General features: G+C 44.9%; 1 protein-coding gene across 1 annotated transcript; it reads left to right on the top strand.

The window, feature by feature from the left end:
* Positions 1-1803: 1803 nt before the first annotated feature.
* On the top strand, positions 1804-10699 carry LOC126563525 (chaoptin). Its single transcript, XM_050220174.1, has 5 exons — positions 1804-2077; positions 3875-4188; positions 4328-7301; positions 8775-9064; positions 9908-10699. The coding sequence occupies exons 1-5, from the start codon at positions 1804-1806 to the stop codon at positions 10622-10624; spliced, it is 4569 nt and encodes a 1522-aa protein (XP_050076131.1). The 3' UTR covers positions 10625-10699.
* Positions 10700-22082: the final 11383 nt, after the last annotated feature.

The following is a 22082-nucleotide window of genomic DNA, read 5'->3' as shown; positions in this document are numbered from 1 at the left end:
TTGCTGCACACACACACACACACACACACACACACACACAAACACACACATACATGGACACATCATACTGGCCGTAGAAACTCGAACATAAAAAGTCATCAAAGTGTGCCACTTCCGCAACGGTTTTCGGGTTCAGGTTTGCCGTACTCTTAAAGGCAACACAAATTTAACCTTGCGCCTCCCACGTTTTACCGTTAGCGAACATCAGGTCACTTTCATCCTTACCAGCGGTGCTCATTTTCTTGGAAATTAACACGTGGCAGTTTACTTGTTGCCTTCACGGTTCCGTTCCGTGGTGCGCCCTTCCCGCGGTATGACGCCGACGCCACTGTACCGGTACGAGCTGGTGTAAAGGTAAAAATAAAGTTAGCGGCATCAGTCTGCGCACGTCTGCACTCTCGGTAGTAAGCAAACTCGACCCGATGCAGGAAACTGTTAAATAGAAAAAGTTGAACAAAAAAAAAAAAATCAAAAAAACCAAAGCCGGGAGGAAATCATTATCCTTTTGGGTAAGGAAATGGGTCGGTTGGTTGGATGGAATGGTTCTTCTTTTTTTTTTCAAAGCATTTAAACTAACGTACAAATGAAAAACCGAGAAAGTACGGGTTGTAATATTTTTCCGAGCATTTTGCAAACGACACAGCAGTGCATAAAAAATGTATTGAAATGAAAATTGTTTTCAATGCTTAGGAAAATTTGCTGTTAAAGAGGCAGAATCTGGAAACCCCCTTTAGCACTAGCCAAGTACGGTATGTGAAAAGCGAAAATTGCCGTTTGTTGATATTAAACGGTTTCATAAGTAAGTCAATGGGAAGAGGCGCGAACGCTTCAGTAACGCTATAGTTTTGTTACAGTAAGGTTAACGAGCATGGTCAAGGATGTGAGCAAGAGTTTACATTACCGAGTTGGAAAACTGTCTGGTTAATGTGGTGTTTTAGCTCATTTTAGTTGAAACATTTGTGATGCGCTCCAGCATTCCAGGAACAATTCTGTAAAATGGCGGGTAAAGGAGGGAGGGGAGTAGTTTTCATTGCAGTCAGTTGCAGATTGATAGAGGTACTAATTTCTGGCAACACAGTCCCTTTCTAGTGAATAGAGCATGCACTAGTTGTTGTACTGGTTACTATTTCGGCATCATTATGAGTAGCTGATAGCTTTATTTCCATGCTAGTGTATAGTCCTGGGACAAGGTTTTCGTTTAATTTTTAAGATCTTATACAGATAAGATTATAAGATTCTTATAGTACTATAGACACTGTAAATTTTGCGACTGAGTTAGGGGTGGCCCGGTGGTGCAGGCGACAACGGCGCCACTCAGACTTACCAATCCCCGCTTGGTTGGTCATGTCATGCGAATGATTCCGAACTATCCAACCCGTTCAATCTGTGCTGATTGCATGCATGTAGGCGTAATGTAAATGTTAGATGCAATCTTTTTCTTCGTTTAGTAGCAGTAACAGTCAACTAATCAAACGTTCTTATTTTGTGTCTTTACAGCTTATCTTCCCACAATCACTGTGCCAGTGAGCAGAGTGGAAAACTAAGTGCTAAAAAGTGTTAAAAATAAGTGCCCCAAGCCCGAAATTCATCATACAATCGGTGTGGTGTGTCCGCAATTGCTCTTTCGCTCCATCATTCTCTATCTCTCTCACACACGGTTCCCACACTCCCAACACCCATTGGCCCGGAATGCCCGGTAATCGTAATTTCCCCTACCAAAGCCACCCGGTACAAGCGCGCACGGTTAGTGGTAAGAAACGCACGACAGTTACGTCGTCCGACGTGTGAGTGTATTGCGAAGCGATGCGTTTGTGGCCCGGGTACAGTGGCGCTGGCTGGCGCCGGTTGCTAGCAGTAGCTTTCGTGCTGCTGATACAGCTCGTCGACAGTGGCCAGATGGAGGAACTGCAGCTGCGTAGCTCGGGCAGTGGTACGACACGGTTTCGGGGCGGTGCATCCGAGACAGCGACCAAGGGCCGCCAGCAAATTGGATCGGCCCCAATGTACGCTGTGAACGATATCGAGTGTCCGAGCTTTGCGGAAAATTCAGCGTGTCCGTGCTACAAATTCGAGGACGGTAAGTGAGGTTATAATTTTTTTGAAACTTTATTTAATGTATGTGAGCCATTGGTTTTTTTATTGTTGAGAGCCTAAAGTTATGCACCGCCTTCACAAATGATTCGTTTTTAATTTGTAAGAGATGATTCGGAAATATTGAAACTAATTTAGCTTGACTAAAACTGAAGCAAACACCGCAATAAATGGCAAAAATAGAAGCTAGCAAATTCATATTTTCGGTTGATTTGAGCTGTGCAATTTCTAGTCGTTTTAGAGCTTAAAGATTAGAGATTGAATTGCAAGTAGCTAACGCATAGGGCAACGATGAGGTCTTAGTCCAAACAGCAGACATTACCGTACCGGGTTGCTTAGCCAGTAGAGACGATCTACATGGCAGTATGGGGATGCAGGCATTTTATGGAGTAAACATGTAGGTGGGTGGGGAGCAGGGGAGTTGGGGGGGGGAGTTGTACTGGGATTGGAGGACTTGAGTAAACGAAAATACAAGCAGAACATTGACGCGAGCAAATTACTCTTCGCCTTTGGCTTACGCTTTAGCAAATACCGTTTGCAGTCACGGGGCCAAGAGAAGCAGGGAACCAGCAGTATGAAACATAACAATTCCAGGATTATTCGTTCGTCCGCTTGTTTCAAATTTCAAAAAGCAACAGCACATTCGGTTTTGTCTGTGTGCATGTTTAACCGGAACGGCTGCTGTGACCGTTCGGTTGCCCTCGCCCGCCCAAAACTGTTTCGTCATAAACGTCGGATGGCTAGAGAAATCGCTTCACCGCACGCAGGAACGAGATTATGAGGTACGCCGAGTACGAAAGTGCCGGGTAATGGGCATGTGTGATGTTGATGTTGTATCCGTGTCGTTGTACGGAAGCCGGTTTCTTTCGTGCCGTGCGTGTGTATCTGTCTCGATCGGACATGCGGTCATGTATGTCATAGTTCATCCTTGACTGATTTCTGGTCCTTCTCGGGTGATGTCCGGCTCTTCCGGTGCCCCGCTGCTGACCGGATCGGTGTACCGAGCACTGAAATCTTACGTTAAGGTGCTTCGTTTATCAAGCCCTTTGGCTGGATGGTACCGAGGTACCATTCAAGACGATGACTGGTTGAATGTGTTTGGCCGAGCGTTTCGTAACTCTGGGCAATGCTTTTACCAGATAACTGATCCTCCGCTCACACCGCATCCCGTACTTCATGTACCGTCACGTAATAATTTCATTTCGAAGTCTGTGCCAGCACTCGAATGATGAGCGTGAGCTCAGTGTACAGTTCACAGCAGATATGGGAGCTGGGAAAGAAACCGAAGAAAGCATGCAGGGTAGGAGAGCGTTTTTGCAAGATGCGGGAGGATGCTCACATGCTTAGCAACATGAAGCAGTTATGGTATGTACTTTTTTATTACCAACTCCAAGTCGCTCTTTCACTCTCTCTCTCTCTCTGCGTACGTATCGATTTTCCCATCCCTTTTTACCATTATACCGTTTGGTTGCATAGATTCAGGCGTTAGATAACCCTACCGACACCGGTACCGGAACTGCTCTACGCAACGGCTGTGGCAATAATCGCCATAATCGCCAGCTGTGGCAAAGGACATTCACAGCTAGCAAGGAAACACGGCTTCTATCGCCTGTTTCCGCTCATTATCCGCCCATCCATTCCACCAGCTTCCGGGTAGTGTAATTTTCGGTGAAGGTGAAATAAATCTTCCCGCCTGTATGGCCCTGTAAATAGTTCATCCAAAATTTAGCAATACCACACTAATGCATTCCATTCTGATCATTCCTTTGCTCGACCTTCGCAGGCATCTTTCTCGAGTGTCCGGGCATTACGTTTGCGGCGCTACGGTCGACATTGCAAGTCATCTCATCGCCGATACAGTCACTGTCCGTGTATGACTTTGACCGATCGGTGAAGACGCTTACCGCCGACCTGTTCCAGGGATCGTCAACGGTGTCCGGTGGCGGGATAGGTTCGGAACTGGCTGTTGGTGCTAACGTTAGCATCCGGCATCTGCAGTTCTCTCACTCTAGTCTGCAGCAGCTGAAGCAGAATAGTCTGCTACCGTTACGTTCGCATCTGGAGAGCCTTAGCATTATCAATGGGAAGCTGACACAGGTATGTATTGAACTATTTCGACCAAAAATTTAGAGTATCTTTAATAATATGAAACATTCTCAGATACCTATGCAGTTTTGAGCATTTATTTGATTGGATTAGTCCTGATTAAGATAACTCTATCCTTTTGTCTACATAGGTTCCATCAAAAGCGATAGTAGGGCTTAAAAAGCTAATGGTGCTAGATTTGGACGCAAACGAGATTACCACGCTGGACGACTATGCGTTCCATGGTCTACATCTGGTGAAGCTCAATCTCAAGAGTAATCAGATCGAACGTGTACCCACCAACGCGCTAGCCGGATTGGAAGAGTCGCTAGCCGAGCTGGATCTGTCCGAGAATCGGTTACGTCAGTTTCCGACGTTAGCCCTCCGTCAGCTAGAAAACCTACGCCTGGTGCGTCTTTCAATGAACGAGATTGCATCGCTACAACCAGACGACAGCTACACACGCTTCGGCTCACTCTCATTCCTTGACCTAAGCCTCAACAACTTCGTGGAGCTGTATGCAGATATCTTCGGCGCATTCCCATTCCTGAAGACTCTCTCGCTATACAACAATTTCATCGAAACGGTACACCGTGATGCGTTCGTGTCGTTGCACGAGCTCCAATCACTAGACCTGAGTCACAATCGGATCGTTTACCTGGATCCGGATGTGTTTGCCGGCAATCGGCGCCTCCACACGGTGGATCTGAGCCGTAACCACGTGCATTACGTGAGCGGAGTGTTCGCCAACCTGCCAGTGCTGCGGGAAGTTTTCCTTAGCGAGAACAATCTTCTCGAGCTGACGGATGATTGTTTCGCCAACTCGACTGGTGTAAAGGTGCTCTATCTAGAGCACAATGCTCTGCAACGGCTCGACGGTGATGCATTGGGTTCGCTCGCTAATCTCGAGCAACTGTTTCTTAGCCACAACTTGTTGGAGAAAATTCCGGTACAATTCTTCGAGTCGACCCCGAGCCTTACGTCACTGGCGCTCGACGCAAACGCACTGCTCGAGCTGGACGAGCGACTGTTTCGGAGACAGATGAAGTTGCGTGAGCTACGGCTGAATGGAAACCGTTTGCGACAGATACGGGCAGGACTGTTTGCACCCGCTACGGATCTGATGGAGCTGCACCTGCAGAACAACGAGCTGCAGGTGATTGAGCGCGGGGCACTGAGAGGCTGTCCACAGCTGCAGTACGTCAACCTGCAGGATAATGTGCTGGAAGAGTTGGACGCGGTGTTTGCCGGTGGGCCTCCACACTCACCAGCCCATTCACCGCTAATGGCAGTTACGACACACGGTAAGCTAATCAGCACGAAAGGTGACTCGATACCGGATGAACTGCAAAGCGTGAGTGAATCGGCCCTACTTTCGATACAACTTAGTGGGAACTCTCTCCGACACCTGCACGCACAAGCGTTCCGTGGGCAGACGAGCGTGCAGATGGTATGGTTAGAGCACAATCAGCTTCGCGCCCTTGACCGCCAACTGTTCGCCGAGACGGTCCATCTGGAGAAGCTATACTTGCGCAACAACTCCCTGCTAGCACTGGAGCCCGGTACATTCGATGCGCTCACGCGTCTGAAGCTGTTGGATCTGTCGTGGAATCGGTTGAGCGATCTGCAGCCGGAGCTGTTCCGTGGTTTGGGTGAGCTTGAAGAATTACACCTTTCACACAATCTGCTCGGTGCGTTGCGTGCCAATGTGTTCGGTACGCTGCGTGGTCTGCGTACACTAGATCTTAGCTACAACAACCTACAAGTACTCGGTGCCGACTCACTGCAGCCTGGATTGCCGGTGAGCAGTGTGAATCTGCGAGGATGCAACCTTACCCGACTGGAGCCCGGTGCGTTCCGTGGATTATCCAACTTGGCAGAGTTAACGCTGGAAGAGAACTACCTACATGCGAGCGAATTGCGCCACCTGGATGCTAGTCCCGTGCGTACGTTGCGACTTTCGGCCAACAATTTCTCGCTCGTGCGGGAAGGTTTGCTCGAGCGGTTAGCTTCGCTGCAGGTGTTGGAGTTGGCAAGATGTGCTATCGGCGATCTGCCCACGGCACTGCTCCAACGCAACGTTAATCTCGTGCGACTGGATCTCAGTGAGAATGAGCTGCGTGTTTTGCGCCGAGGATCGTTTGCCGGGCTGCACGTGTTCAAGGAGCTACGCTTGCACGGGAACCGTCTGGTGGATTTTCCGCATCTTGCGCTGCTGAATGTTTCTACGCTGGAGGTGTTAACTCTGTCCCGGAATCAGCTTACCGGGATTGATTTTTATAAGCTGAGCGGTTTGCCCAATCTACGAACGCTGGATCTTCACGCGAACAGCATAACCACACTCGGCGGCTTCACAGTCGATACGCTGCCTCATCTGGATACGCTGGATTTGAGTGGTAATTTACTGCTAGCGCTGCCGGAGAATTTCTTCAAACACTCCGTAAGCTTGCAGCGTATCGATCTGTCACTGAACCGATTTGGACGCATTCCTAACCTCGCCCTATCGGAGGCATCGCTCGCACGGCTAGCGTGGCTTAATCTGACCGGCAATCCACTGCAACGCATCTCGGCCGATGCCGACCAGCAACGCTTTCCTCATCTGCGCGAACTCGTCATTAGCCGCACCAACCTGTCGATCGTGACGAGCAAAGACTTTGAACTGTACCCAGCCGTCCAGAGGCTGCATCTATCCCACAATCGCATCAATCGTATCTCGCCCGGTGCGTTCGTTGCGCTCGCCAGCCTGCAGCTGCTCGATCTGAGCGCGAACGAGCTGGAGCTGCTGCCGAAGGAACGGTTGCAGGGTTTGCGGCTACTCGAGACGCTAAATCTCTCCACCAACAGTATCCGCGAGTTGGACGAGTTTGCACAGGACCTGCAGAAGCTGCGTGTACTCGACGCGTCCGCCAATCAGCTCGAGCGCATCAACAAGAACGCGCTAAGACATTTGGGTGCGTTACAGGAGCTATATCTGTACGGTAATCGGTTGGTAACGGTTGCGTCGGATGCGTTCCGTACGTTGCGAGCGCTGACGACGTTGGATTTGCGGAAAAACTACTTTGAGTATGCACCGCTTCGTGCGCTGAAGCCACTCGAAACACATCTGCAGCAGTTGCGACTGGAAGGTAGGTTGAGCAATGAGCTGATGGAAATGTATCCTTTTCTCCCCTAGAAGTATGCAATGGGAAAGGCAAACTATGCTATTTAAGGGTTTCACTAGTTCACTGTTCGTCTATCAATCCTTTGATATGTATTCCAGGAACCTACTGAGCTAAATGTTCATCTTCAAATGTTACGTGTTGTATGGGCAAAGACTATCTGATTGTTAGCGAATGTCTCAGAATTTACAACCAATGAATCGTTGCTATCACACTGACATAACGACAGCCGTGCAGCAACCTAACCGATGACCTGTCAAACCGATTGCAAGGCATCGAACCCATTCATTGGAGCGCTTTCCACTTGAGAAACTTCTACTCTACCGTTGATGTGGTATGTGGTAGTTCGTGACTCCGTACGCAACTCTTACCACCACGCACACACACAGCCAGTCCTTCTGCTGGCTCGGTTTGCTGGAACTTCGGAATCGATTTTATTGCTTCCCCCTTAGCAGCATGTTGCTTCATGTTGCAAAAGACAGGCCCCCTACCCCGCTTTCCCCTCCCTACTCTTATCTCCCCTCCTGCCCTCCGAAAAACACCAAAGCATTAGCGACGCAACAAGTCGACGAATGGACAATCGACTTGTACCGAACTTCCAGGACTCCCACCGGACGGCTACTTTTCGGTGGTTGGGATTTGTTCAAAGCAAAAGTTTGACTTCTGTCCCAGTACTATTTCTACCACCTTCGTACGCTGAAAAACAATCAGGCAAGTCTTTATGTTTTCCAGACGAACGAAAAAAAAAAGAAAACTCGAAAAGGGGTTTGTTTCGGTGGGAATGACGAACCTGTTGTGCTAGCCGAAAAACCACACCGTAATCTAGACGAAATAGTTGATATCTCCCAGGACTTTGACGATGGGTGTTTAAACGGGCGTTTCCCATCCTCGATGCCCGTTGCTGTCACCGGTCGACACAAAAATGAGATCGTCTAAAGTAAAATAAATGAATTGATGGTTTATCATAAATATTTATCGTCTATCTCATCCTTCCAACGTTTTGCTTTTCGGTTTCCTCTCCTCGCCCCGTCCTGTCTTAATGTGGCAAAGTTTGATTGGAGTTTTGTGCGGCTAGCCAACCAACATACCGGTCCGGTCACAATAAACCCCCAGCTGACGCTAATGCCGTTGGACATTTTGATTTTTCGATTTCTGCTAACGATTACGATTATGAGCCGTTCATTAGTGTCCTGTGAGGATGGGTTTGCAGGACAAACCCTTCTTGAAAGTTTGCAGAAACTTTTCCCACTCACCCGTGGAGCGCCCGTACCCCATTTCCACCTTCCAGCGATTACTTTGGTGACTGTTTTACTGTCGATTGGAAAACTGTTTCTTGAAGCTGCTAGCAGACATTCCCGTTCACGTAATGGAACTTACTGTTTTTACACGTTTTCTGTTTCTCCTTGCTTTTTTTTTTTTTCGTTGGTGCTGTTGTTGCAGATAATCCGCTCGTGTGCTCGTGTGATACGCAAGAGCTGTGGGAGTGGCTGAGCGACCACCGGAAGTGGGCCCGCGGTTACGACAACGTACGGTGCGAGCAGCCGGCCGAGGTGCAGGGCAAGCTGCTGTTGACGATGGAACCGCAAGAGTTTTGCGACGTGCCGCTCATCCTGAAGATTGCGATCCAGGACATACAGCCGTATTCGGTGCTGGTGTCGTGGCAGAGCCGGGAACATTCCGGTTTGCACGGGTACCACATCATCTACCATTCGCTGGACACGGTCGAGGATGTAAGTAGAGAAAGTTTGGAGTGTGTGTGTGTGTGTGTGTTGACTTGTTACAGATCGGGAAGTGATCCATTAGCCGTCGGGTGAACCGGTGAACGAGGTTCGTTGATACTGATTTTCTTGATGTATTCGAGGTATGAACGATGAATGAAGTTAATGAAGAAGTAGCTGCAAGCTAGTAGTAGTGCTCCTGTTGAGTGTTGAGAGGAAATTGCTACAGCAAACAACGCTACAGTTGTGCAAAGAAAGGATGAACAATCACTGATTGTGTGTGACTGAGAGTGAGTGTGTTGTAAAGGAAAAGTAAACGCCTAAAGTAAACCATAGTCTATGACAACTTTATCATAATGAACTGTTTGAGATGTCCTTTTCGAGTAAATATATTTTCCACTCGTTTGATTTAATGATCTAGACAAGGGAAAATGATAGCAAAATTTATTTCTCCAACGCCTAAATTTATGCAATTTGCAAGGTTAAACCTTCTCCAGTAAGGAAGGGATGCAAACTTAGTTTTGCAGTTTATCATGGCTTTAGGCAGAGATTGCTACCACATCTGGCGATAGATTATTCCTAGCATTTTTAAAACAAGAAAGAAACAAGAAAATTCTGAATTTTTGGAGATTTTTAAGACCGGATCAGCATCTCAGTATCATGTTGAACTAATACTGATGCTCTTGTTTGGCTTAAGCCATCATTGGACTCCATTATATAGGGTGCTCTCTGACTACAAGAAGTCTGAGTGAACGAAGAGTTTCAAAATATTATCAGTTGATTAAACAATTCATGTGAAAGGTAGCAAAACATTCAATATATATTACATCTATTTACCACTCTATCCTGACCCAGATACGCGGCAAAACGATGAACCGTTCCTCGAACTCGGCCAAATTGAACCGCCTGTCCTCGAACACACGGTACCTGATCTGTGTGCTCGGTCTCGGCAGCTGGCTAACGTACCACAGTGATATCAACAGTTTGCTCAACCAATCGAACCAGCTGCAGAACCAGATCCTGAACAGTGGCTCCGCCGTCCACAGTGGCTACGCGGCCGGCGAACTCGATGCGTCTCTCTCGAACACGCTGCTCTCGCTGATGATGGACACACCGACGTCCCGCTGTACCGAGGTCCGCACATTGGATGCGATCGGGCCGAACCCGCTGGCCGAGGCGGACGGCATGTCCGGCCGCAGCATCATTCACTCGATCCTGACCCGACGGCTCGGGCTCATCGTTGGCTGCTGTCTCGGTATCGTCGTCTTTATCGTGCTCATCTCCGTGCTCGGCTGGCTGAAGATTAAGAAGCAACGGCTGGAGGCGGCCAAACGGCAGCAGCAACCGCACCAGCCGGAATTCATTTCCTACCGACACTTTTCCATCCCGAACGACGAGCACGGCCGGGATGGGGTGGCCGGTGCGATGGGTGCCGGTGGCGGTGGTAGCGGGGGTGTTGCCCTGCTCGATGGGCATCCGTCGTTCATTTCCGGTGCCGTTCTCGGCACAACCACCACCATGAACGGTGGTGGACCGGACGAGCACAAGAAGCTTTTCCTTACCGACAGTTGAAACGGGCGCCGGACGGATGGGGTCAATGCTTCCCTTTCCACGCTTGATCTGGTCAATTACAGCTAAGCGCGGCGAATGGAACCCGCTGGTGGGGAGCTGGTGTGAGGCGGGAGAAGAAGGGGGGGAGGGAGTATGATTTTCTAATACAAACAAATCAAAACAGCAAACAATTGCGAACGAAACGAAACTAGTTCTAATCCAAAAAAGAAAAACTCATAGTTAATCTTAAACAGAAAAAAACGTGGTAAGAAAATGGACAGAAAATTAGTGTTTGTCTGAGCGAGGAGCAGAAGTGAATAGTGTGTAATCAAAGGAAAATTGGGGCAAAGGAAGGAGAAGCAGTCATTTGCTCGATTGTTACAATTCTTACATGCGCAGAACGGTTTATGTTGTTAAAGGCATTCAAGCTCTCTTTATGGAATGTTTGCGCCCTTTTTCTCTTTTGCAGCTACTGTTTATCGTCTTGCAAAAGATAAAGTATAAAATAGATTAACGTGTGTTTATTTATCTCATGTAAAGTGTTTCATTATTTAAATACAAATGAAATTTGTTAAAATGTGGAAGAAAGTCCCATGTATGTAAAAAGTATTGCTTACTAACAGGGGCAATACTTCAAAAAATACAGTGACCGTTATTTTTCGGCTTTTTGCTGATGGTGCATAAAAATTCATCAAGCTTTATTTAAGATCGTTTTACAATATTCAAATTTATATTCGATTTTTTTTCATTTCTTATGGATAATTAAGCTTAGAGTGTAGACAAAAGAGGGAGAGAGAAAGAAGAAATAATTACAAGAAAAAAATGAAATATTGACCAAAATATTCATTAACAAGATGGCGCAGTCAAAACTGTCCGGTTTTTTTTATTTCCTCTAGCGATATACTAGAACTTTGTAAATAATTTTGTAGAAAACAAGATACTTGAGCTTTACTACGATGTATCCTAGCGAGCAGATTGGACAGATGATTGGAATGAACCACTGTTGACAAAATTGAAACAAAGAGATTGCGTCGTCGTTTTTTTAATTTTTCTTTTCCCGTTTGAACCCAAAAACAACTCGCCCAGGTTTCTTAATTTTTTGTTGTTGCTTTTCCACGCCATACCGAGAATCGATACCATAAAATTCCATCAATTTACGTTTTTGCTTGTGGTTTTCCATTTTCAAAAAGAACGAGTTTGCTTGATGCTTTTTTTTGTCGATAGTCCTTGCCTATTAATTGACAGAAAAGGATTAAGGGCGAAAAGAAAGATTAAGCAAATACGAGGCACGCGTATTGGGTTTCTTTCACTGCTCCTCTGTGTCTCTTCAGCGTGCTTTAGAGCTTCTGATTGTATCCGTTTCTGGCTTTTCCTATTTGGGCGACAAAAGAACACAAAGCGGGAAGAATGGAAGCTAAAGCTCTTACTGGACAGCAATCCATATTCAATGCGAGGTGATTTCTTTTTAACAAAAAGTTTTCGGATGTTCTTTTGAAATTTCTTATTTGATTGTGTTATCGTTTTCTTAGCGACTAATGTGAAATAGGAAAACTGAAACAAAAAATCCCCAGTGACGATATGCATCCTACTTTTTTTCCCCCCACAACGGCCCCCGTTTTATGTGCTCTCGTGGGAAGCCTTGGGAAGCCACATTATTAACCAGTTCGATTTGTGTCGTTGTCTGTCTTGGTCCAGCTCCTTTTAAAATTTCTCGTTTCGCTTTGAACTTTATTTTCCGTTTTTATTTACTTTAGTTTACCATTGTCGCTGGCGCTCGATACAGCGCTCTTGTTTACGTTGAGTTTCCTCGCCTGTGTCCTACCGAGAAGTGAAGAGAAAATAATTCGCACTGTGGAACGATATTTTCTCATCATTATCCTCCAAATGATTGTTTTCGATGTTTCGTACGTATGTTTCACCGAATGTCTATCGAATCGCGTCTCTTCCCCTTCAAAAAAAAAAAGGACTTTTGGTGGGCGTTTTGAGCCAAACACAACCGAGCGCCGATAATGCCATTAGTCCGAGGAAAAAGGGAAATTTTAACGGCCGATTACAAAGAAATTTTCTTCAGGTGCGTTACGTTTGTATGTGCGTGTAATCCTTGAGATGAGAGTTTTATTTTTGTACATTATACCTTCCTGCCGTTAGCAGAAGTTTGTTTTGTATTCTTCGCTGTACAGTTCGTACACACATTCTTTGTGCGTTTTATTCGAAGAAGAAAAGAAATGCGTTCAGGCGATTCTTGAAGTTCAAGATTATGTGGAAGCACTTAAAAGCGTTATCGAATTGCTTTGAAATTATGAAACACGTTCGGGAAAATGTTTTTTTTCTAACTCAAACTTGCACACATTCATGTAGACATTGGTATCAAGAATTTGTATTCTTCGTATGATTTTTGAGGCGAAAATAATGAATGATTCTAGGCTCATTTTTTTTTAATAAATGGCACATAAACTGATAGTGCTAGTGCTTCGAGCAATGTATTCAAAACAACAACATTGTTTGCTGCCGTTTGCTAGGAAATATTACAAAAAAGGGAAAGGGAAGGAAGCCATTAGAATGTAAGTGAAACAAAATTTTGGTGCTAGCTAGTTAAAGATTGGATCGATTGCAGTTTTTGTCCCCGTTCTTTAACATGTTGATTAGAAAATGAGCGAAATTTACCATAAGTTCGCTGCGCAGCTGGCACTGAGTTTGGTGGGAATTATAAAAAAACTGGAAAGTGTTTTTAATTTTTCATAAAACTTGACATAATGTAAAAAAAAACACAAAGTTTATCGTTTATTTAATGCAGAGTTAATAATGTGGTTGAGGTAAACCTTAAATTCAGACTTTAATGAAGCCGATAAAGCTTTAGCAAACCAAAAAAAGAAAAACAAAACAACGATCCATTGGTTTGGAAATATATTCAAAAGAACTCAGTTGATGCTAGAGTGAGAGGGAGTGTTTTAGTAAGTAACAGTTATTTTTTTAAAATTGAAAATCATTACTAGTAAGAACTTACTTTTGCAAAGCAGTTAAAGTATGACTGCACCAAGAGTGGTTAAAATCGAAATATTTCAAAGAAAATTTAGAAACGGAATAAAAATTCATACACTTCAATGAATGCTGGATGGTATCACTTATGTATAGAAAACTACAACAACAGCAAAAAAACACACAAAAATCAACAAGTGATAATCGAACGTACGAACGTATCTAGCTGGACAAAATGCGGTAGATGAAAGCAAAATTTTAAGGTAAAAAAACAGTTTTTCGTACATTTGAAAAATGTGAGAAGAAATACCCCCGGAGGGGGTAAACCAACTAAAACAAACGTGCATGTGGAGTGGAGTTTTGCGGACAACAAAAATCAAAACATTAAAAACAAAATCAAACCAAAAAACCAGCCCACATAATACGACAAAAATATACTCTTCCAACATTGTACATAAAAGGCATGGAAATTGGCACTAGTTCCCACTACTGCGCTCTGTTACGCTACTCAAACAATAAACTATGCGAATGATAAAGGGTTTTATAAGTTTGCAGCCCAACCAGACAAGTTTGAGAACTAATCAAAAGATCATCGAATTGACAAAAGAACACAGAACAAATGCAACCGAAATCAAACCCAATGCCTAAGACATAAAACCTGACCATAGAAATTGGTGTACCAAACAATGGGACGCAGGAAAAGAAATCCATACACAGAAACACAGACATTTGATGCACTAGGGACAGATCTGTTTTTATTATACGAAGTTGGCTTACAATAGCAAAGATGTTGGCATGTCGTCCCAGCAGTAAAAAAAAACCAAAGGCCAAACCAACATTGAAGAAAATAAATTAAAATTTAGGTAAATCCATTCCATCCCAACATCCCAAGGAGCAGCGAGAGTGAGAAACAAAACGTGTCTGGAAGCGAGTGATGACGACCGAAACGTTGAAACGCAGAGCAGGGGAAGCGTGTAATTAGGACCTTAAAAAAAAAGAAAACAAGTTAGCAAATAAAATTGTATTTATTGAGAATTTGTGTTTTAACTGAAGTTTGCGTAAAATGAAACGTTTTGCAATCGAGAAGATGGCGAACAAAGCGTGCAAAGCAAATAAAAAGAAAGAAACATTTAAAACAAAAAAAAAAAAACACTATAACAGGCTCGCAGGATCTGGTGGAATGTAGCAAAACCGGAAAACAAAACAAAGCAAAACTCACAGCAGAAAACAACGACAAAACGTTGAACCCCACAGCCTGTATGACAGTGTAAGTGTGCGTGTATGTATGTGGTTGGGGTTGTCTGGAGCGTTTTGTGTATTGCTGCGTGCATGTGCGTATAATTATTACAGGAATGGGCGGGCGAGTTTGAAAGGGGACATGGGCAGCAATTACGAAATAATAAGATTTAAAATTTGACTGTAAGTAGCCTGACAAGAAAAAAAAAGTGCGGTGGAGAAAAAATTATGAACAATCGCATAAGCAGAAGTACCAGATTGTAACGGTCGAACAGTGGTGTGAAGTGAATGATCCTTAAAACACAAATAAAAATTCATAAACGGACATAACTGGATGTGAGGTTTAACTCGTATAGCTCTTCTGCATATAACTTTATCCGAAGATTTTTTTTTAGGAGTCGGAAAGGAGTCCTCTTGATAGTACTGGATACTGGTTGGTCCTTTTATGCTTGGATAAATCAATCGTCTTTGCGGTCAGTATGGTCCACAACTGTAGGTAATCAGCAAGAGGACTCTCTTCTTAAAGGATCTCATCAAAGTACTTCACAAACTCTGCTTTGATGCACAACTCGTCGCTTGCAAATGACAGCAGAGCATTAGCGTAGTAGATCTTCTTTCCTACTCATGCAGAAAACCTGCCTATCCTTGAAAAAGTCGTCGTCGTATTGTTCCTTAATCCATTTTTAACAGCCTCGTGCTACAATTGAGATGACGCAGTTTAGTAGACGCCCACAAGACAATATGAGATAAGTGAGATTCTCATGAAAATATCTCTCCCTTGTATCAAAGCCAACAACTCCTTGTGCAGGATTGTTTACCATACAGTTTGAGTATGCTGCAATGAGAAGATTTTGATGATCTTCTCTGCATACAGAACCCCTTTTTGTTAGATTTCAATATCAACTTCTTCATCGATCTATCGGCGATGTTATTAATATCCAAGAATATCCAGGCACTTAAACAACACCGAGGCAACTTTTCACTCAACTCTTCACTCAACTCTTCATGGGATATATCCATCAATTTCTTCGGTCGCATGCTTGAGAAAATTGCAAAATGAAATTATTAACGTCATTCAACCTACCTGGCATCAGCATTGCATAAGGCATTGCAAACACCAATCTACGATTCATAAGCTCCAACTATAATTTCCATCTGATCTCCTTAAGTCCTTGACGGCATGTGAAGATGAAGATCGTACCTCTTTTTAGCTGCCTGCAACAGATTCTAGTATTTCGCCGACATTACGCAAGACAACTCCTTCTCCAAGCCATGATGCTTCTTCAGCAAAGAATTCAAAATCAACAACGCCAGACACATACAACAGAAAGCGTCTTAATGTAATTCAAAGGCTTCCAAGACCTCCACGAACGGAACCCTCAAACTACGCTTTCGCTCACGCTTCCTGTGTCGGATCAGTAGGACACTCTTGGTTGACCAATTACACCTAAGCTCCCCGTCTCTTTCCGTCTCTCACTCATCATCCCGAAAAACAGCACTCCACTACCCCCCCCCCCCCCCCCCCCCCTCACACTTTGATAGCAAAACTTGCCGACCAAACCATTTTTCAGGTTTTCCCTGCCCGAAAATCCAAGCGGTGGAGCCTCTGGTGTAGTGTTGTGCTTTTGAAACGAATCAATTAAAAGCTTACCAACGGGCTTCATTCATCATCGTCTGGTTCCGGTTCGTCGCTTCCGGTTTTCCCCCGTTTTTACTCCCGTCCCCCCTCCCGACGGAGGGGGTACATTCGCCGCAGAAGCGTGCGCTACAATGTTGAGCTAAAACGCGCTTTCCCAAGCGTCCGGTGAGGTTTTCTTTTACCTTCTTTTCCCTATTCAGTGTTTGTGTCCTTCCCACCACGGGGAACGATGGCGAGGAAGAAAATGGCGAAACATTGCTTTTTAATTAAAATTCACCCAAATCATCTGCAACCGTAGCGGACGGACGGCAAAAACCCGGGTCTGCTCTAGGAAGTGTTTGATTTGCCGCACAGTTCAACGCGTTCGTTTTATTGCACAAAAGTAAGATGGCTGCCTAGACGCGCGGCGTATGGAGTGAGTGTAGCGACAAACACCTTTACCGATTAAATGCTTTTCACACGCGAAAGGCTGGTGTGCTTAGAAGTAGTGATTAGTTTAGTATTTTATTGTAAGTATACTTGGAACATAAAACAATGAATAGCAAATTAGTTTCGAATTACGACGAAACAGAGACCAAATACTTACTAAAACTGCACATATACTTATGTGAAAGTTATATGAAACTGCTTGGCTGCTTGGTCTGGGAAAATTTTAGCTTCTTATTCTTTTTCGTACACTGGGCCTGCTCTGAGATGAGCACGTCTTGATGGTATGGCCAGATCGTCAATGCGTTTCCAGGAAACTCGGTCCAGGACTGCAACAGATATCTACCAGCTCCATACAAAGAGTTCGCTGTGCTGCTTTCCAGCATTGACTTTCATCCGGATACCTGTACCTTAAAAGCAGCTTAGCTTGTTCGTGGTTCATTCTCCGTCTCCACATGCGCTGCTCGCACAAACCGCCAAAGCAAGTCCTTACGTTAAAGTTCAAGAAAAAACAACCTGAGGTATCACTGTGGAACATATCATTCACTTTGTGTGTTGCTGAAGCCTTCTGGATTGTAGGAGTTACGCGCCAAGATTGCGCCTTCAGATTTTGATGATGTCCAGATTGTTGTCCGAAGTTACCGTCGTTCAAAAATGATCTACTGAAACTCAGCTTCCAAATCGGGCTCTATCACGGACAAAGCTTCCAGGAAGCATGTTAATTGTGCTCGTAGCATTGATCCTCCAGAGATCCAGATGTCCAGTCGAGGATGTCTAAGTCTTCCGCAAAGCCATAGATACCAACAGTTTCGAACACTCGAAACTCTCACACCTCGACCATAGTGTCTGTCAACTTGCTTGAGAATCCGTACTGTTGCATGGTGCTCCATGGTTAGGTCCAATCTGTGGTGTCGTAGGCCGCCTCGAAGTCAATGAACAGGTGCGCTAGGTTCTGGCTCTCGCCATGGCAAGCGGCTCTCATGTAAAGCAAAGATCTGGTCGGTGGTCGATTTAGTAAGTGGTAGTTGTAGGAAAACGGCACAAATCTGCAGAAGAATTTCGTAGACTTCGCATAGGATGTGAGGGTTTTTGAATCATAAACCCCTCAAACATTTTATCCAACCTTTTAACGGTCATATGATTAAACTTCTTTTTCTTGGCTTAACGACCTAGTTCATCGAATGGTAATCAGTCTTAACTACGGGTCAGGAGGGGAAGCGGGGGTGGGGGGTGATTCGGATGAGATTTAAGCCCCGGTCCTACCGTGTGAAGACTGGATCCTTTTTGAACAAAGGGCCGCCCTATTATTACACCGTCACCCTGTAGTGAAGACGGGGTGACCTTAGAAGTTATTATGCCAAGAATAAGCATGATTATGATTAGCCACAAATATATCAATGATACTTAAAGTAACGATGCTCTACGCGATCTGCACAAAAAACTTGTATCACTTTTGTTTGTACTCCATTTACTCAATCGTCTTTTCCATCAGGCAGCCTTATGGCCGGAAACGTAACCAAATGTGAATTAAAGCTTCTATCGGCTAAATATCTTCATCTACCAGCTTGCTCAAGATATGACGAGCACGATATCCTCACCGAAAGCTTGTCGACAGCCGACGAGCCGAAGTCCGATCCCACAATCAACTGGCATCCGAGGAACAGCAGCCCACAGGTGGGTCTTCCCATCATCCTACCGTACAGCATGCATACAGGTATAGAAAAGTGCCGGGCGCCACACAACAAGAACAACAAAACTGACTCATCCCACAAAAACCCAACTCAACACGGTCACAAAGGAAGCGCAAAAGCGGTTTCTTAGATAACAATTGAAAGAAGCAAGCTAGCAAACCTTCACCGGTAGTGTCTAGCGCAAAAGCTGGCGCGTAACGTTCTGCAACCAGTGATGCACCGACTCGTGGCTGGTGAAGCAACAAAACCCTGAACGCATCATTATCAGAGCTGCCACTTTTGGAGAATTTTCTCCGGCTGTGCTGGCACGCGGAAGCACAAAATTAACTACCATACACAACAGCAACGACGTAGGATGTAAGGAGTAAAGTAGAGCGAAACTAGAAAACACACACAGCCACAGACAGGCCTACTAGCCCGGTTGTTGCTTGTTATCTGCGTTTTGCCAGACGCGATCTGTGTGTCGGTTAGTAAAGGTAAAGCCCGGCGCCTAAAGTTAGACTATTCGCGATGCAAAAGGTACGAAACGTCACGGTATACTGCAATTTTCCGGTAGGGAAAAGTTTATCGAAAGTCGAGGTGGTGGAGGAACGGTGGTCCAGGAAACCAGGGATTCAATTTAGAGGCATAATGTATGAGGTCTTTCTGATGTTCTTCACTACGTTTTGTTTCGTTTTTGTGTCTTGAAGGCAAACAATCTACCAACTGCTTCCGCTAACCAACAATCGAGCTCTGGTAGCGAGCGATAGCCGCTGGTACCGCATTACGAAAATGCATTCAACTTTAAGCACCCAATTCGACTCGTGCTGCTAGTTTTGTCTCATTAGTATAACCTCTTCCTAGGGGGTTGATGCCGCATGGGCCTCAACAATCGACAATTCGGGAGCGGTACGAAAAAGAGCATCGAAAAAGCCGCATTCATCCCTCCGGTTATATGAATCGGTTGGGTTTGGGGCATGAGGTTTAGAGAGGAAACCCGAAATCTTAACGCTAGATTAACGGGTTTTGGCAAACGATGAGTGTGTGTAGTTTGTAGTGGAACAAAAGCTGGGCTATTTGAGAGGTCCAATAATACCAAAAATAAGTTGTAAAGAAATCAAGGAACACGAGAGAGTTCAATTTACTCCACAAGCGCCAAGCTACGCCACAAAACTAGCAGTCTGTTTGGTTTAGAGGCTGTCATTCAGCTCGCGAATCCAAAAAGGAACGGCATTCCCTCAAAAACTAAGATGCCCCGCAAAACGAGATCTCTGTCCGGTAGATCTGGAGCAGCACACTGCTATCGGTATCCTGGTCACGGCATCAAAGCGATGTTTTTTTTTGCTCCGGTTCGCGTTCGGAGGGTTGGAAATTAAGTCGTATAATGTTTTCTACGCCAAACGAGCTGCAGCTGTTGCTGCCGATAGTTTCACCGCCAGGGGTAGGTAAGAGGGATAGAAAGAGAGAGAGAGAGATAGAGAGACAGAGACAGAGAGAGCTGGTGAGAGAGTGGGGAGAGCTTCCTTCTTTCCATTATGCCAATTTTTGGGGTGTATGTGCCCTCCTCCCTTTCATGGTTTAGCATGGTTTGGTGACGCAGAAGGATACTGGATGCTCTAGACAACTAAGTACTACTGGATCCTCCCCTCCCTTTCCTCTGATAACATCCCCTGCGTCTCACTTGGGGTACGTTTCACGTGTTTTTGGGTTTGAAGCAAAGCTGGAATCTCATTACTCGGGGCTCGGGGTTTTGTGTGAAAACGGACCATCGCAGCGAACATGAACCACTCGAAACGGTCGTATCCTGTGACCTGCAACAAAACACTTATTGTGCTTGTGAGTGTTGGGTGTAGGTGTGTGTGTGTGTCATTTTACTGTGAATCATTTCGTTCCGGAGCGATGAGCAAGCGTAAAAGAGCGCAAAGTATGTGACTGCCCCCTCTTTTTTGTGTGTGCTTCGTTATTATGATGTCCCCGCGAACCGTACAATGAGTGGCATAATGTGAAGTGCACCACCAAACCATCCAAAAATTGTCTGTGTGGGTGGTGCCGGTGTCTATGTGTCCGTTTAAAATCCAAACGTCTAGCAACAGCAACAAAACAGGGGGGATAACAGTACGAGAAACTAAAACAAACCGAAACCGTCTAACCATTGGAATGTTGGTGCTACTTCTCTGTCTGGGATGGAATGTAAAACTTGGAGCGTAAAATAAGATCATTACCACGCGCGAACATTTCCATTATTTTAAATAACAATACGCCCGTCAGCGATGCCCGGCCGTTCGTACGCTGCAAGCATGCCGACAGGCAAAAAGAGCATCCATCTTTGTTCCTCCCCGTTCCAGCCGAACAGCGGAGCGTAAGATGAGCGTGGTGGAATTTTTGCATGGAGGCGCCTGGTGCCTTTCACTGCCGTGCCTGGTTAGGATGGAGGCGCCCGGTGCCCGTTACGAGTGTATTTCAGCGAACGTGTTTTTCGCTCCCCCAACCACAGGTGCCTTTAGGGGTGCGCTTTAGTTGCTTTCCTTTCATGCTTACGTATCGATGCATTAATGGCACAGTCACAATTCGATTTTGTTTCACTTTGTCTCTTCCCTGTCGTTAAAAAAAAACGGATATTTGCGATGTTGCTGTCTAAAACAAATTAGCAACATTTTGAGAGTATTTTACCCGTTTGGTGAGTGTTTTTAATGTGACTGAAATTTTACTTCTGCTTGGTTCGTGCTTCACACTCTGTTGATGTTGTTCTTACATCTTTTTTTTGGTGTCAGCAGTGGTAGCAAAAGCATAATAGTCAATGTCAACTGAGCTGAAAATGGGTAGAATGAACAACCTCCGTCCTCGGTAGCGTAAACAATCGATCGATTAAACACTCATACCGAACGCTGGTGCTAGTAGGTCGTGCTATGTTTCCGGCCGATGTACTGGTTTCGGTTTGTTGCGTCCTGGTACACGTACACTCGTAACAAGGACGATAACGACATCGATGATGGAACGTTTTTTTTCCCAAGGTTCAAAGCACTGACACCCGCACACGGCGCTAGGCAAGTAACATTGTACGGAATGTAACATGAACGGTCAGTCCTTTTGGCCATTTTATTAACGCAAAACGAAAACGCAAAGCTGAAAAAAGATAAAACTGAAACGCTCAAACAAGTCTAGCAGAAAGGGGCACTTCTTTACACAGTTAGATTGAACAGAATCTATTAGGGAAACAAAATTTCATTTAATATTCTGAATATTTTGACGGGAATATGAATTTTTGTTTGAGAGTACAAGTTATCATTTTTTTAACGACAGCCAGGCCGTTTTCCTATCCTTGTGTATACAAAATAGTGCAACAGCTGATTTTTCGACGTTAACGACGATTTTGATTGCTTCGAAAGGCTATTGATGCAAAGGACCATCGGATGATTTAATTTGTTTTATTTTTAAGATGCGACAATTATTTCTTTCTCTTTTCTCCACATCTTCTTGTGCTGATCTAGAACTTGAAAAAAATTGAATTGACAATAAAACATCTACTTTTTGA

This window comes from Anopheles maculipalpis, chromosome X (genome assembly GCF_943734695.1).
Source record: "Anopheles maculipalpis chromosome X, idAnoMacuDA_375_x, whole genome shotgun sequence".
In the NCBI taxonomy this organism is placed as follows: domain Eukaryota; kingdom Metazoa; phylum Arthropoda; class Insecta; order Diptera; family Culicidae; genus Anopheles; species Anopheles maculipalpis.
Note: the sequence above shows the minus strand (reverse complement) of the source record. Positions and strands in the feature narration are given on the sequence as shown.